Source organism: Lithobates pipiens, unplaced genomic scaffold (assembly GCF_037356315.1).
Source record: "Lithobates pipiens isolate NorthernLeopardFrog02 unplaced genomic scaffold, aLitPip1_a1.2 Scaffold_28, whole genome shotgun sequence".
NCBI classification, from domain to species: Eukaryota; Metazoa; Chordata; class Amphibia; order Anura; family Ranidae; genus Lithobates; species Lithobates pipiens.
Window position 1 is genome coordinate 31,992,206 of NW_027507789.1, and position 16,440 is coordinate 32,008,645.

The 16,440-nt window shown below is 46.2% G+C and overlaps 1 protein-coding gene across 1 annotated transcript in view; it reads left to right on the forward strand.

The window, feature by feature from the left end:
- Window positions 1-14,499, forward strand: part of LOC143935286 (uncharacterized) — a 42,592-nt gene extending 28,093 nt beyond the window's left edge. Inside the window, exons 7-8 of the mRNA XM_077459034.1 lie at window positions 11,797-11,857; window positions 11,934-14,499. Of these exons, the coding sequence (XP_077315160.1) occupies window positions 11,797-11,857; window positions 11,934-14,230 (2,358 nt within the window). The 3' untranslated portion in view covers window positions 14,231-14,499. The remainder of the gene's footprint in view (window positions 1-11,796; window positions 11,858-11,933) is intronic.
- The last annotated feature ends 1,941 nt before the right edge of the window (window positions 14,500-16,440 follow it).

The following is a 16,440-nucleotide window of genomic DNA, read 5'->3' on the forward strand; positions in this document are numbered from 1 at the left end:
GTATTTTTATTTGCAAAAAAATAAAAAACCCAGCAGTTAAATAAATACCACCAAAAGAAAGCTCTATTCGTGTGAAGAAAATGATAAAAAATTTGTTTGGGTACAGTGTAGTATGACCGCGCAATTGTCATTCAAAGTGTGACAACATTGAAAGCTGAAAAATGGCTTGGGCAGGACAGGGGTGAAGGTGCCCTGTGGTTGATTACACAGGTTCTGTGGCTAATTAGGGTGGTGATTAAACTCAGTTGGTCCCTTATCTGCATTAAACTAGCCTCAGAACCTGCGGAATTCATATGTGTTCAGGTTTAAAGGCATGAGGTGGCAACTCTAATGGGTACAGATGGCAAAAAATAAACCAACAGTGGTAATAACCCTCCCTTACTCTATTCAAGGCAAAAAATAAAAATAATGTTTTTTTCTATAGTTCCACTTTAAAGCGTATTAAACCCTAGCAATTAACTTTTCTTACTGGCTCCCTTTTGGTCTGTTAAAGTGGAACTAAAACCCCTATTTTTTTTTAAAAAAACCACTGACAGTTAAAAAAAAATGATAGAGGCGACTGTAAATGTTTCTTGCTACAATGAGCTGCACAGGCAACAAAAACAGTTATTCTGGCCTTGATTTACTAAAAGAGTAGGTCATGTTCAGTTTTGAATGTTCTCTTTTTCTCTAAAGTGAAACATTGTGATAATTCACCCAACATCCTATTATGTGAAAAACTAAATTATTAAAACAAAACTTAATTTACTGAGCTAAGTGAATTTTCTCTTTGCTGAGGGAATTGTTTAGTGAATCAGGTGAACTTATAAAAAATTATTATTACTGTCCTTGCTCATGTTTGGGTATTCTTTACAAAGTTGACTTTTTTTTTTTACATTATTTTAAGTTCATTGACTACGATAATTGAAAAGTCACTTTGAAAACTGAACATTCTCTATTTCTTTAGTAAATCAGGTTCACAATGTGGACAAGAAAGAGGCAATTATAGTAATACGTTGGCAAGAAATGGGCAGTGACTACAATATGTGAATATGTATGCAAGAAATGACAACCGTTATAATATACTAGGAAAAAAAGTGGCTGAACACCCAGCCAACAGTTAATCAATGCAATATGTGGGTAACAAGCAGACAATCTTGACTATACAGGGCAGCAAATGGGCAGAGATCACAATACTTAGCCAACAAACAGACAACTGATACAATACACAGAAAATAAAGAGCCTATTGTGGTAATATCAAGGTACCAAAGGAAAGAAGTAGCCATGACAATATCTGGACAAGAAGCAGCCAGATATTACAATGAACCCCATTCATTGTATTAAATAACACCTGTTCAGGTCCCATTGCACCCTCAAAAAAAAAAAAAAAAAATAGTTTTGACTTCCCCATCCAATTGCATTTCACCATAATGTCTCAACATTCACTTAAATCCTAATGAAACAAAAATTCTCAGTTTCCCTCATCCCTAGTCAAAGGTCAGCCTGTCTAAGAAAGTAGAGCTAGATGCTGTAGAGCTAAATCAACTGACAGTTTCTTAAGATTCATGGGTAGTGATGGACGAACTTCCGACGGGACGTTTCGCGAACGCGAAACGCGAACGGACACAAACGTTCGCGAAAACGACCGTTCGCCGCGGGCTCCATTGACTTCAATGGGAGGCGAATTTCGCAAACCTTTAGGTCGAATTTGCGGCCACGGGGTAATTATTAGGGGGTAGCACGTAGTCCCACCACCTGGACAATAGCATAATACATGTATGAGGTGAATTTGGGATCGATAACTACAAGCATTTTTTTTTTATTTGGGAAATTGTTCTGACAATTCAGGACTATGGAGCTAATGAAGGCAATGGAGGAGAGGGAAGGTCAGGGACCAGGGTAGGCAAACAAGAGGGTGCAGGAGATACAGAGCACTGACAGCAGCACCGTAATACAGAGCACTGACATCAGCACCGTGACATACAGCGCTGACAGCAGCTCCGTGACATACAGCGCTGACAGCAGCTCCGTGACATACAGCGCTGACAGCAGCTCCGTGACATACAGCGCTGACAGCAGCTCCGTGACATACAGCGCTGACAGCAGCTCCGTGACATACAGCGCTGACAGCAGCACCGTGACATACAGCGCTGACAGCAGCTCCGTGACATACAGCGCTGACAGCAGCTCCGTGACATACAGCGCTGACAGCAGCTCCGTGACATACAGCACTGACAGCAGCTCCGTGACATACAGCGCTGACAGCAGCTCCGTGACATACAGCGCTGACAGCAGCACCGTGACATACAGCGCTGACAGCAGCTCCGTGACATACAGCGCTGACAGCAGCTCCGTGACATACAGCGCTGACAGCAGCTCCGTGACATACAGCGCTGACAGCAGCTCCGTGACATACAGCGCTGACAGCAGCTCCGTGACATACAGCGCTGACAGCAGCTCCGTGACATACAGCGCTGACAGCAGCTCCGTGACATACAGCGCTGACAGCAGCTCCGTGACATACAGCGCTGACAGCAGCTCCGTGACATACAGCGCTGACAGCAGCTCCGTGACATACAGCGCTGACAGCAGCACCGTAAGCAGCCCCAGGAGGAAGTCAGCACAGCACAGGGATGGTGTGATCCCCTCATAATAAGAACCCCCAGGAGGAAGTCAGCACAGCACAGGGATGGTGGGAGCCCCTCATAATAAGAACACCCAGGAGGAAGTCAGCACAGCACAGGGATGGTGGGAACCCCTCATAATAAGCAGCCCCAGTAGAAATATGACACCGCTCAACCTCTTCAAAGAGGAGGGTAGGGGCATATAGTACGGTGTGCTTTTTTGGGTCAGGGAAGTGAGCCAAATGAATTAAGAAGGTCTGTGTGCTTGATTCCAAAAATTGTTTATAGACATATACATGGTCTACTGATCACATGTGTTGAATTCCTCCGAGATCCATGCCTCATTCATTTTTAGAAATGTGAGGTAGTTAACACTGTGGTGAGCTAGGCGAGTACGCTTATCGGTCACAATCCCCCCTGCTGCGCTGAACGTCCTTTCGGACAGGACACTGGATGAGGGGCAAGCCAACAGTTCGATTGCAAATTGGGCAAGCTCTGGCCAGAGGTCAAGCCTGCCCACCCAGTAGTCTAGGGGTTCATCACTCCTCAGAGCGTCCACATCGGCCGTTAACCCAATGTAGTCGGACACCTGACGGTCTAGGCGTTCCCTGATGCTGGATCCGGATGACACCTGTCGATGGGTCGGCTGAAAGAATGACCTCATATCCGAAGTCACCAACACATCTTCAAACCGGCCTCTTCTTGCAGGCGCTGTTGGATTGGTACCCGCAAATCCTTCTCTGGGAGTGGGAATTGCTCCTCTGCCAGCGCACGCAAAAGCAGAATGCAGCATTTCTCGAAGCAAGGCCTGGAAGTGCTGCATTCTGACAGCCCTCTGCGACGGCGGTAACATTTCCGCCATTTTGTGTTTGTACCGGGGGTCTAAGTACGTTGCCACCCAGTACTGGTCCTTGACCCTCATGCTTTTTATACGGGGGTCCCTATTAAAACACTGGAGCATGAAGGCCCCCATTTGCACTAAAGTGGAAGCGGTGTGGTGGCCTGGCTCCTGCTCATCATCCAGGATAATGTCGTCCTCTTCATTCTCCTCTCCCCATCCTCGCACAACAGGGATCCCAGAAAGGTTTAAAGCATGCTCTTCTTGCTCCTGCTCATCCGCCCCGGCACCATCCTCCTCTGACTCCTCATCAGACTCCTGTTGTTGACTTGTCTCAGATAGAGTAGCCCCCCCTGGGAATTCATCCAGCATTGCGACTTCCTCATCTTCCCGCTCCTGCTCCTCCACAGCCTGATCAATGACACGACGCAATGCACGCTCCAGAAAGAAGGCATAAGGTACCATGTCACTGATGGCGCCATGGCTGCGACTGACCAGTTTGGTGATCTCCTCAAATGGCCGCAGAAGTCTGCATGTGTCGCGCATGAGCAGCCACTGGCGCGGTGAAAAAAAACCCAGCTCCCCAGAACCGTTTCTTTCGCAGAGTTCATACAGGTAGACGTTAACTGCACGTTTCTGCTGGAGCAGCCTATCAAGCATATAGAAGGTTGAGTTCCATCGCGTCGGGCAATCGCAAATAAGACGTCTGACCGGCAGATGGTGTCGCCGCTGAATGTCAGCAAGGCGAGCCATGGCCGTGTAAGATCTTCTGAAATGGGCCGAGATTTTCCTTGCCTGCCGCAAGATGTCCTGGACCCCAGGGTATTTGACAAGGAATCGCTGCACGACCAAGTTTAAGACGTGTGCCATGCACGGCACGTGCGTGATTTTGCCCTGTTTCAATGCGCTAAGCAGATTGGCACCGTTGTCACACACCACTTTACCAACTGTCAAATTGAGCGGTGTTAGCCACTCATCTGCCTGTGAACGCAAAGCTGAAAGGAGTGCCGGGCCAGTGTGGCTCTTTGCTTCCAGGCACAACAGACGCAGCACGGCATGGCAACGTCTCACCTGGCATGTGGAATAGGTTCTGGGGAGCTTGGGCGGTGCAGTGGAAGAGACGCTAGCAGCGGAAAAGGAGGAGGCAGCTGAGGAGGAGAGGGAGGAGGATGGAGTAGGAGGAGGAGAAGAAGAGTCAGGCCTGCATGCAATCCGTGGCGGTAAAACCAAATCTACACGGGTGCCACGGGTTACATGCTTGACGGCCGTCAGAAGGTTCACCCAGTGGGCAGTAAAACTGATATACCTTCCCTGCCCGTGTTTGCTAGACCACGTGTCTGTGGTCAGATGTATCTTGGCACCGACACTGTGTGCCAGAGATACATTCACTTGCCGCTGAACATGGCCATATAGCTCTGGGATGCCCTTCTCTGAGAAATACTTCCTTCCTGGGACCTTCCATTGTGGTGTTCCAATGGCCACAAATTTGCGAAAGGCCTCCGAGTCCACCAGTTTATATGGCAGTAGTTGGCGGGCTATGAGTTCTGACAAGCCAGCCGCCAACCGTTGGGCAAGAGGGTTATCCGGCGTCATCATTTTTTTACGCTCAAACATTAGGCCCACGGAAGCCTGCCTTTTTGCAGAAAAATGTGAGCTTGGCGTGATGGAAGGTGGAGTGGAGGACAATTGTGAGGAGAGAGGAGAAGGAGAAGTAGAAGACGAGGCTGGACGGTGAGAGCCTGCAGTGTGGCTTTGTGTGTTCCGTTGCTCCCACTGGGCTCGGTGATGGCTGCTCATGTGCCTTCTTAAGGCGGTCGTCCCTAGGTGAGTATTGGGCTTACCGCGACTAACGCGTTGACTGCAAAGATTGCAGATGGCAACGCTATTGTCAGCAGCGGACACGTTAAAAAAAGCCCACACTGCGGAGCCATGTGCCGGTGTCCTGGGAGCGCCAGATGTGACCGTACATGGTCGATGACTCGCTCCTGATACATTTGCAGTCTGCTTTGTCCCTGCTGTGCAATGTAAGTCATTGCTGCTTCTCCTCCCTATCTGCTGGTCCATATCTCCCTCTGAACTCCCCTCCTCTTCCTCTCTTGTGGGCACCCACGTGACATCACTAGACACGTCATCATCAACGTCACCTTCCCCACCGCTATAAGTAGAGTAGGCAGCAACACCGGGGACCAACCTCCTCCTTGGGCTGATCTGGGTACTGGCGTCAGACTGCTGAGTAGCGCTTGTTGCTACCTCCTCTTCCTGATCCAATACCAAGAGTGGCTGCGCATCAGAAATGTCCTCTTGATATGGATCGGAAAATAATTCCAGTGACTCAAGCGGAAGGTATGTGGTGGTGGTGGTGGTGGTCGTGTTGTTGGTGGTAGTGTCTTTGGGGGTGCACATAGCAGAGAGTGAAGAAGAGGGTGCAGATCGAGAGGATGAGGAGGGTGCAGAAGAGTAAGGCTGAGCGAGCCACTCAACCAAGTCTGGTGCATCCTTTAAAGTAATTGAACGCACCTTCTGCAACTTCCCACTTTGGCTCAAGCCTGTTGCTCCTGCCCTACCCCTACCACCCCTGCGGAAGGGCCTGCCTCTTCCTCTGCATGTCATTTTTTAAATGACCCTGTGACAAAACTCTTAGTCCCTATACCGCTGAAGGACTGCTGCAGTATAGGTGAGCGGTCAGCAGTGGTGCACGTCAACCCTATCTATTGTGGACCGATAGCGGTCCTTACAGAACAGCAGACTGTACCGCACTCAAGCCTATGTACCGTAGCACCCTATACCAAGTTACCAGTCCTTATAAGAACTTTTGTGGACCAAGCAGGTTGTGTATTAGTGTTTAGCAGACTGTACGTCAGTCCCTATACCGCTGAAGGACTGCTGCAGTATAGGGCAGCGGTCAGCAGTGGTGCACGTCAACCCTATCTATTGTGGACCGATAGCGGTCCTTACAGAACAGCAGACTGTACCGCACTCAAGCCTATGTACCGTAGCACCCTATACCAAGTTACCAGTCCTTATAAGAACTTTTGTGGACCAAGCAGGTTGTGTATTAGTGTTTAGCAGACTGTACGTCAGTCCCTATACCGCTGAAGGACTGCTGCAGTATAGGGCAGCGGTCAGCAGTGGTGCACGTCAACCCTATCTATTGTGGACCGATAGCGGTCCTTACAGAACAGCAGACTGTACCGCACTCAAGCCTATGTACCGTAGCACCCTATACCAAGTTACCAGTCCTTATAAGAACTTTTGTGGAACAAGCAGGTTGTGTGTTAGTGATTAGCAGACTGTACGTCAGTCCCTATACCGCTGAAGGACTGCTGCAGTATAGGTGAGCGGTCAGCAGTGGTGCACGTCAACCCTATCTATTGTGGACCGATAGCGGTCCTTACAGAACAGCAGACTGTACCGCACTCAAGCCTATGTACCGTAGCACCCTATACCAAGTTACCAGTCCTTATAAGAACTTTTGTGGACCAAGCAGGTTGTGTATTAGTGTTTAGCAGACTGTACGTCAGTCCCTATACCGCTGAAGGACTGCTGCAGTATAGGGCAGCGGTCAGCAGTGGTGCACGTCAACCCTATCTATTGTGGACCGATAGCGGTCCTTACAGAACAGCAGACTGTACCGCACTCAAGCCTATGTACCGTAGCACCCTATACCAAGTTACCAGTCCTTATAAGAACTTTTGTGGACCAAGCAGGTTGTGTATTAGTGTTTAGCAGACTGTACGTCAGTCCCTATACCGCTGAAGGACTGCTGCAGTATAGGGCAGCGGTCAGCAGTGGTGCACGTCAACCCTATCTATTGTGGACCGATAGCGGTCCTTACAGAACAGCAGACTGTACCGCACTCAAGCCTATGTACCGTAGCACCCTATACCAAGTTACCAGTCCTTATAAGAACTTTTGTGGACCAAGCAGGTTGTGTATTAGTGTTTAGCAGACTGTACGTCAGTCCCTATACCGCTGAAGGACTGCTGCAGTATAGGGCAGCGGTCAGCAGTGGTGCACGTCAACCCTATCTATTGTGGACCGATAGCGGTCCTTACAGAACAGCAGACTGTACCGCACTCAAGCCTATGTACCGTAGCACCCTATACCAAGTTACCAGTCCTTATAAGAACTTTTGTGGAACAAGCAGGTTGTGTGTTAGTGATTAGCAGACTGTACGTCAGTCCCTATACCAATGAAGGACTGCTGCAGTATAGGGCAGCGGTCAGCAGTAGTGCACGGCAACCCTATGTATTGTGGACCGATAGCGGTCCTTACAGAACAGCAGACTGTAACGCACTCAGGCCTATGTACCGTAGCACCCTATACCAAGTTACCAGTCCTTATAAGAACTTTTGTGGACCAAGCAGGTTGTGTGTTAGTGATTAGCAGACTGTACGTCAGTCCCTATACCAATGAAGGACTGCTGCAGTATAGGGCAGCGGTCAGCAGTAGTGCACGGCAACCCTATGTATTGTGGACCGATAGCGGTCCTTACAGAACAGCAGACTGTACTGCACTCAGGCCTATGTACCGTAGCACCCTATACCAAGTTACCAGTCCTTATAAAAACTTTTGTGGACCAAGCAGGTTGTGTGTTAGTGTTTAGCAGACTGTGCGTCAGTCCCTATACCGCTGAAGGACTGCTGCAGTATAGGGCAGCGGTCAGCAGTAGTGCACGGCAACCCTATGTATTGTGGACCGATAGCGGTCCTTACAGAACAGCAGACTGTAACGCACTCAGGCCTATGTACCGTAGCACCCTATACCAAGTTACCAGTCCTTATAAGAACTTTTGTGGACCAAGCAGGTTGTGTGTTAGTGATTAGCAGACTGTACGTCAGTCCCTATACCAATGAAGGACTGCTGCAGTATAGGGCAGCGGTCAGCAGTAGTGCACGGCAACCCTATGTATTGTGGACCGATAGCGGTCCTTACAGAACAGCAGACTGTACTGCACTCAGGCCTATGTACCGTAGCACCCTATACCAAGTTACCAGTCCTTATAAGAACTTTTGTGGACCAAGCAGGTTGTGTGTTAGTGATTAGCAGACTGTACGTCAGTCCCTATACCAATGAAGGACTGCTGCAGTATAGGGCAGCGGTCAGCAGTAGTGCACGGCAACCCTATGTATTGTGGACCGATAGCGGTCCTTACAGAACAGCAGACTGTACTGCACTCAGGCCTATGTACCGTAGCACCCTATACCAAGTTACCAGTCCTTATAAGAACTTTTGTGGACCAAGCAGGTTGTGTATTAGTGTTTAGCAGACTGTGCGTCAGTCCCTATACCGCTGAAGGACTGCTGCAGTATAGGGCAGCGGTCAGCAGTAGTGCACGGCAACCCTATGTATTGTGGACCGATAGCGGTCCTTACAGAACAGCAGACTGTACCGCACCCAAGCCTATGTACCGTAGCACCCTAGACAGACCAAGTTACCAGTCCTGATAAAGAGCTTTGTGGAACAAGTGAGTTGTGAATGATTAGCAGACTGCAGCAGAAGGGCAGCAGTCAAGTATAATATTCTTTCTATATTTGGAAGAAAGAATATTATACGTGTACAAGCCTATTACCGTACCACTGATACCAGTCCTGAAAAGAACCTTTGTGGAACTAATAGTAACAGCAAGTCTTTAAAATTATCCTCACTGCCTGACACACTGCTTCCTGCCTGTCCCTATACAAATTGGCAAAAAAGAGTAGGCTGGAACGATTAGCTGGAACAGCTCTTTTGTGGACCTGATAGTAACAGCTAATGATGATGATGATGATGATGATGAAGAAAGACTAATCTGGCTGAGCTGTCCCTAAAATAGCAGCATACAGCGCTCTGTCCCTTTATCTAAACTGACAAAAGAAACTCAGGCTGCTGACCTAACACCTATACCAGTCCTGAAAAGAACTTTTGTGTACCAAATAGCTAGCGTTTTCTCTGTCCCTACTCCACACAGGATCCTTTCCCTACAGTGACAGAAGAAAGAATGTAAAATGGCCACCGGATCGGGTGTATTTATAGGTTAGGGGGAATGTCCAAGTGTCCATGAGCTGTCATGTCTCAATTGGTTGTCCTGTAACACATGATAAACGTGTCACGAAAGGTTAAAGTTCTTGTATACATTAAACACGTAAGTCCGCCGGGGCGAACGACGGAAAAAGGCGTTCGAACCCGCGGACGGCGAAAGTCGGAAATTCGCCGCGAAACGACCGCCGGGCGAACCGTTCGGCCATCACTATTCATGGGCACTCTATTGGCGAGATCTCTGATTTTGTTTTCCACTTCTTTCTGAGATCTGTCTGTTAGATTTATCATTTATTTTACAGAATAGAAAATAAAAAGCAACCAAAAGCAAAGGTAGACAGGGACATCCAAACTCTTATGCTGCGTACACACGGTCAGACTTTCCGGCAGAAAAAGTCAGACGGAATCTTTTCATCAGATATTCCGATCATGTGTGGGCCTCATCTGACTTTTTTTTCAGAAAATTCTGTCAGACCTAGAAATAGAACATGTTTTCAATCTATCAATTCTTTTCGGGAAAACCGCTCGTCTGTATGCTGTTTCGACGGACCAAAAATTACGCATGCTCTGAAGCAAGTATGAGACGGCAGCTTATGGCTACTGGCTATTGAACTTCCTTTTTCTAGTCCCATTGTACGTGTTGTACGTCACCGCATTCTAGACCGTCGGACTTTGGTGTGATCATGTGTGGGCAAGACAGTTTTAGCAGAACTCTGTCGGATAAACCTATGGAGTTTATTCCGATGGGAAAAGGGGTCGTGTGTTTACGGAGCATTAGGTTAGCAGCAAACAGGCCTGACTGATGGAACTACCAGACCTCACCAAACACCACTAGGCTTTAGGAATTATTTGTTTGTTGCAAGTGAAATGTTAGTAATTAAAATTGGGATTTTCTTAAGCCTGCTGGCCATTGAAATATTGAAGCTTTAAAAATTGATTCCCCAAAATATGTTTAGCTTTTTTTATACCATCCCGATAGCACTTTGATAATACAGGTGCATCTTATATCAGCATGGAGCTCAGGCAGGAAATAGGATGACCTTACAGTTTAAAGTTCACCTTTGTTCACCTTTTTTTTTTTTTCTAAATTCCAGCTCCCCTACGTACCAATATAGGATTAATGTGCTTCTGTCATGTAATTAACTGTGAAGCCCGAGATGATGAGGGTGGCCTCTTGCACAATTCCTGCCCATGCACCCTTGGTAGTGGAGACAGGGACTGCTAGGGCAGTGGAAAAGTACAGGTGCCTGGCATCTGTAGGAGTGAGCTGTAACTTGAAGACACAGGAGCCCTCCCAGTGGTGGCATGGAGTCTGGTCACAAGTCCTTTTCAGCAGGAGTCAGGCAGACAGGTGCAAAATCAGGATCAGTTGCAAGGTCAGGGACAGGTAGAAGTTAGTATCGTGCTGGAGGTGGGCTACCAAATCAGGAGGCGGAGCCGTAGTCATAAATCCAAGCCAGGGTCAGTAACATAAGTAAGAAGCAGATATAGCAGGCATGGGTGATCCAAGAGAGTTGTCAGACATAGCCGGGTCAGGAACAAGGTCAGCAGACATGAATAACTCTCAATTTAAATAGGCTGCTGGGAATCTATGGATGCGTATGCACGCTAACATCTACTTGCACGTGCTCGCACGTATGCACCAATGTGCATGCAGATTCCAGGCCTTGCTCATCTTGGGCTGTGACTCTGCACATGCGCATTAGAATTAGCACTTGCTGAACGGGAATTAGCAGCTGCTGAATGGGAATGAGCACTTACTGCGCGGGAATGAGCATCGGCTGCACAATTTCTCTGAGAGCTTCTTTTGCTAAAATAAAACCACTTTCTATTTATTCTATGCGCGCTTACCTCACTGTCTTTATGGCTGTTTCAAAACAGTGCTCGATTACTTCTGCCTTACTTTCTGAACAGACTTTAGGTAATGACACAGGAAGGAGTTGACCAGCTGAGGGTGTGTGCTAATTAAGTCAACAAAGGTGAACTTAGCCACATTGGAACCACCTGCGGATAGCACAGGAGCCCTGTGCATCCCTATTCCCCATTTCAGGGCCGAATCAGGGGCGAATCTATGCCTGCCTAAAGTAATCAGTGTATGCAATCATTATGTAAATGTTTGGTGCAGATTGCAAGTTTTTAGGTCATTTCCTTTAAATGCATAAATGAATGGCTAGAAGTCATTAAGGATTCAGCAACCCAAACAGCAGGCTAGGCACACAATCAAATTTGTGTTTCTTTTAGCATAGCACTCCATATTATCTAAATATATAATAGCATAATGCAATCATTTCCTTTGTGGGGGCTGACCCACATGTTCCTTTTTGCTAATAAAACAGGTGTGCCCCGTGTTTGACGTCGCCCTTGGACTTGTAAATGCAGCTGTTGGCTTGGCAGGTGGTAAGTTTTTTTTTTCCTTAAATAGTCAAAGTAATTTGCGATAATGTGATTTACTACCTTCTCCATTTATTTACAGGTCTGATTCCTGTGGATGGCTTACTTGGGGGTGAAGGAGGCTTATTAGGTGGCCTAACCGATTTGGTCCCATTAAATGCGATAACTGATTTAGCAAGTAGCATAACAGATATTCTGCCTGTGGATATGTTAACTGATTTAGCAGGAGGTCTTTTAGAAATGCCTATGGGATTATTAGGTGGTCTAACAGATGGTCTCCCATTGAATATGTTAACTGATTTAGCAGGAGGTCTTTTAGAAATGCCTATGGAATTAATAGGTGGTCTAACAGATGGTCTCCCATTAAATATGTTAACTGATTTAGCAGGAGGTCTTTTAGAAATGCCTATGGAATTATTAGGTAGTCTAACAGATGGTCTCCCATTGAATATGTTAACTGATTTAGCAGGAGGTCTTTTAGAAATGCCTATGGAATTATTAGGTAGTCTAACAGATGGTCTCCCATTGGATATGATAACTGATTTAGCAGGAGGTCTTTTAGACGTTCCTATGGATTTATTAGGTGGTCTAACAGATGCTCTCCCATTGAATATTTTAACTGATTTAGCAGGAGGTCTTTTAGACGGTCCTATGGAATTATTAGGTGGTCTAACAGATGCTCTCCCATTGGATATGTTAACTGATGTTCTCCAATTAGATATGTTAACAGATGTAGTAGATGTTTTAGATGGTCTAACAGATGTTCTCCAATTAGATATGTTAACAGATGTAGTAGATGTTTTAGACAGCATAACAGAGGGTCTCCAATTAGATATGTTAACTGATGTATTAGATGGATTATCAGATACAGTTTCAGGTATCACTGATAACTTACTGGATGGCATAACAGATGCTCTAACAGATGCTCTCTCATTTGATATTTTATCTGATATAGGGGATATGTTAGAAATGCCTATGGGCCTAATAGATGATGTACTAGGCGGAATGTTAAATGATGTAGCATCCGGTATAACTGAAACTATATCTGATTTAATGGATGATGTTTTAAGCGTGCCTGACAGCTGGTTAGAAAGCTGGAACACAGATAGCAACAGTAATTCATATGAGGAAAACGAATCTGGAGCCAAGAGATGGGGTAGATTTAAAGGAACTAGAGGAAGTAGCTCATCAGAAGAAATAAGATATGGTAGAGAACAATCAGAAGATGTAGATGGCGGATTTGGGTTTTGGGGCCAGGGAGGTAGAAACGGAGGTTGGAACATTGATGGCAATAGAAATTCATATGAGGAATATGAATTTGGAGACAACAAAGCTGGGGGAACCTTCAATGGAAAAGGTAAATTTAGAGGAACTGGAGAAGGTAGCATATCAGGAGAAATAAGATATGGTGGAGAAAAAGCAGGCGGTGTAGAAGGAGGATTTGGGATCTGGGGCCAGGGGGGCTCTGGTGAATTTGAAATAGGAGGTGCAGGTGGCAGTTGGAGCACTAATGGTAATCTTATTTTTGCTGATGAATATCAATTTGGAGGCAGTATAGATGAAGGAAATGTTAATCAATTTGGTGGATTTGGAGGAACTGGAGGAGAAATAGCAGGAAGTGTAAATGGCAAAGGAGGCGGATCTGAGTATTGGGTCCAGGGAGGCTCTGGTGGATTTGAAGGAGGTGCAGGTGGACAATGGAGCTTTGGTGGAGGCTTTGGTGGCAATGGAAGAGATGGATTTAGAGGAGCTGGAGAAGGTAGCATATCAGGAGAAATAAGATATGGTGGAGAAAAAGCAGGCGGTGTAGGAGGATTTGGGATTTGGAGCCAGGGGGGCTCAGGTGAATTTGAAATAGGAGGTGCAGATGGTAGTTGGAGCACTAATGGTAATGCTATTTTTGCTGATGAATATCAATTTGGAGGCAGTATAGGTGAAGGAAATGTTAATCGATTTGGTGGATTTGGAGGAACTGGAGGAGAAATAGCAGGAAGTGTAAATGGCAAAGGAGGCGGATCTGAGTACTGGGTCCAGGGAGGCTCTGGTGGATTTGAAGGAGGTGCAGGTGGACAATGGAGCTTTGCTGGAGGCTTTGGTGGTGATGGCATTACATTAAATGATTATGAATTTGGAGCTAGCAACAATGTAGGAACCTTCAATGGATTTGGAGGACTACAAGAAACTGGAGAAGGTGGCAGCTTTGGTGGATATTATTCAGGCTTTGGAGGCCAGGAGTTTTCCCAAACAGACAGTGGATGGGGATCTGGAATGGGGTCAGTAGGGAAGCCAATGTCAGGCATGAATGGTAAAACTTTTACTTGGAGTGAAAGCATTCCTGTACAAGAGAGTAAAGGCTGGTCCAAGAAAGTGAAATGGTAATTCTAGGGTGCAGAACACAATTCTACTAGCCATTTGGTTGATTAAAAAAAACAAAAAACATAGAAAGTTCAATCCTAAAACCAATCATATTTGATAAATTTTCAGAAAAGCATGTTTGAATGGAACATTTTAATGCAAATAATCAATATTAATGCCATGCATTCCTGCACATTGTATAAATTACTTTTAAACAATTGTTCTTCTGATTGTCAAAAACTATATTATAATGCAGTGTTTGTTAATTAAAAATAAACTGTTCTGTGAATAAGTTTTTTTAACTTTTTTTTGATAATCAATGTGAGTATGAAGACATACACAAGAACACAACATACTTCTTCAAGCACAAGGTTACATTCACATTTGGCTGCTGGTCTCAGCCACTCACCTGCTTCTTAAATAAAACTTTAATTAAAAAATATGGAGGCTGCTGGTGGCGAAACTAGACATTCTGTCACTCGGGGGGCAAAGACTCAAACCCAAACCCCCCCCCCCCCCCCCCCAAAAAAAAGAGGACGGTGTCTGTAATTTTTTATTTTTATTATTTATTTTCCATTTTATAATATATAATAATAATTCTTTTTTTACAAAATTGTTATATTACATCAAGACCCCCTTGTATCAGTGTCCCTCTTTCATCAATGCCCCCCTTACATCAGTGTCCCCCTTACATGAATGCCCCCTTACATCAGTGTCCCCCTTACATCAGTGCCCCCCTTACATCAATACCACCCTTACATCAGTGTGCCCCTTACATAAATCCCCCCTTTATCATTGCCCCCTTTACATCAGTGTCCTCCTTACATCAATGCCCCCCTTACATCAGTGTCCCCCTTACATCAATGCCCCCTTACATCAGTGTCCCCCTTATATCAATGCCCCCTTTACATCAGTGTCCTCCTTACATTGATGCCCCCCTCTACATCAATGCCCCCTTACATCAGTGCCCCCCTTACATCAATGCCTCCTTTACATCAGTGTCCCATTACATCAATGCCCCTTTACATCAGTGTCCTCCTTACATTGATGCCCCCCTCTACATCAATGCCCCCTTACATCAGTGCCCCCCTTACATCAATGCCTCCTTTACATCAGTGTCCCGTTACATCAATGCCCCTTTACATCAGTGTCCTCCTTACATCGATGCCCCCCTCTACATCCATGCCCCCTTACATCAGTGTCCCCCTTACATCAATGCCTCCTTTACATCAGTGTCCCGTTAAATCAATGCCCCCTTACATCAGTGTCTCCCTTACATCAATAGCCCCTTACATTGGTGTCCCCCCTTACATCAATGCCCCCTTACATCATTGCCCCCCTTACATCACTGCTTCCTTACATCAGTGTCCCCCTTACATCAGTGTCCCCCTTACATCAATGCCCTCCTTACATCAATGCCCCCTTTACATCAGTGTCCTCCTTACATCAATGCCCCCTCCCTTACATCAGTGTCTCCCTTACATAAGTGTCCCCCTTGCTATAGAATTCCCCTAACATCAGAGCCCCTCCTATCATCAGAATCACTTTAACATCAAAGTCCAACCTTTCATCAGTGTCCCCCTTTATATCAATGCCCCGCCTTACATTACCCTGCCCTTAAAATATCGCCTTCCTTGCATCAGTGTTCTGTCTTACATCAGTGTCCCCCCTTACTGCAGTGCATCTTTTACATCAGAGTGCCTCCTTACATCAGTTCCCCCTTTATATCAATGTCCCCTCTTACATCAATCTCCCCTTAAAATACTGCCTTCCTTACATCAGAGCCCCCCCTTTACATCAGTGTCCCACCTTATTTCGGTGACCCGCCCTTACATCAATGCTCTACTTTACATCAGAGTCTTTCCTTACACCAGTGTGCCCCTTTAATTCAGAGTCCCCTCTTACATCAATTCCCTTTTACATCAGTGTTTCCTCTTACAATACTGCCTTACTTGCATCAGCGTCCCCCTTACATCATTGCCCCCCCCCCTTACATCTCTCTTATTTCATATACCCCCTTACAATGTCCTCCCCTTATTTTATTTTTCTGCTAGGTGAAAGTGCTAACCACTACACCACTGTGCTGCCCGTCCTCCCCTTATTTTATTGTTCCCCATTACAATAGTGCCTTCCCTGCATTATAGCTGCTCCATACTTCAGTGCCCCCCTTACATCAGCATATCCCCCTCTTACATCAATTTGTCCGCTTCCATCAGTGTGTCCCCCTCCCCCTT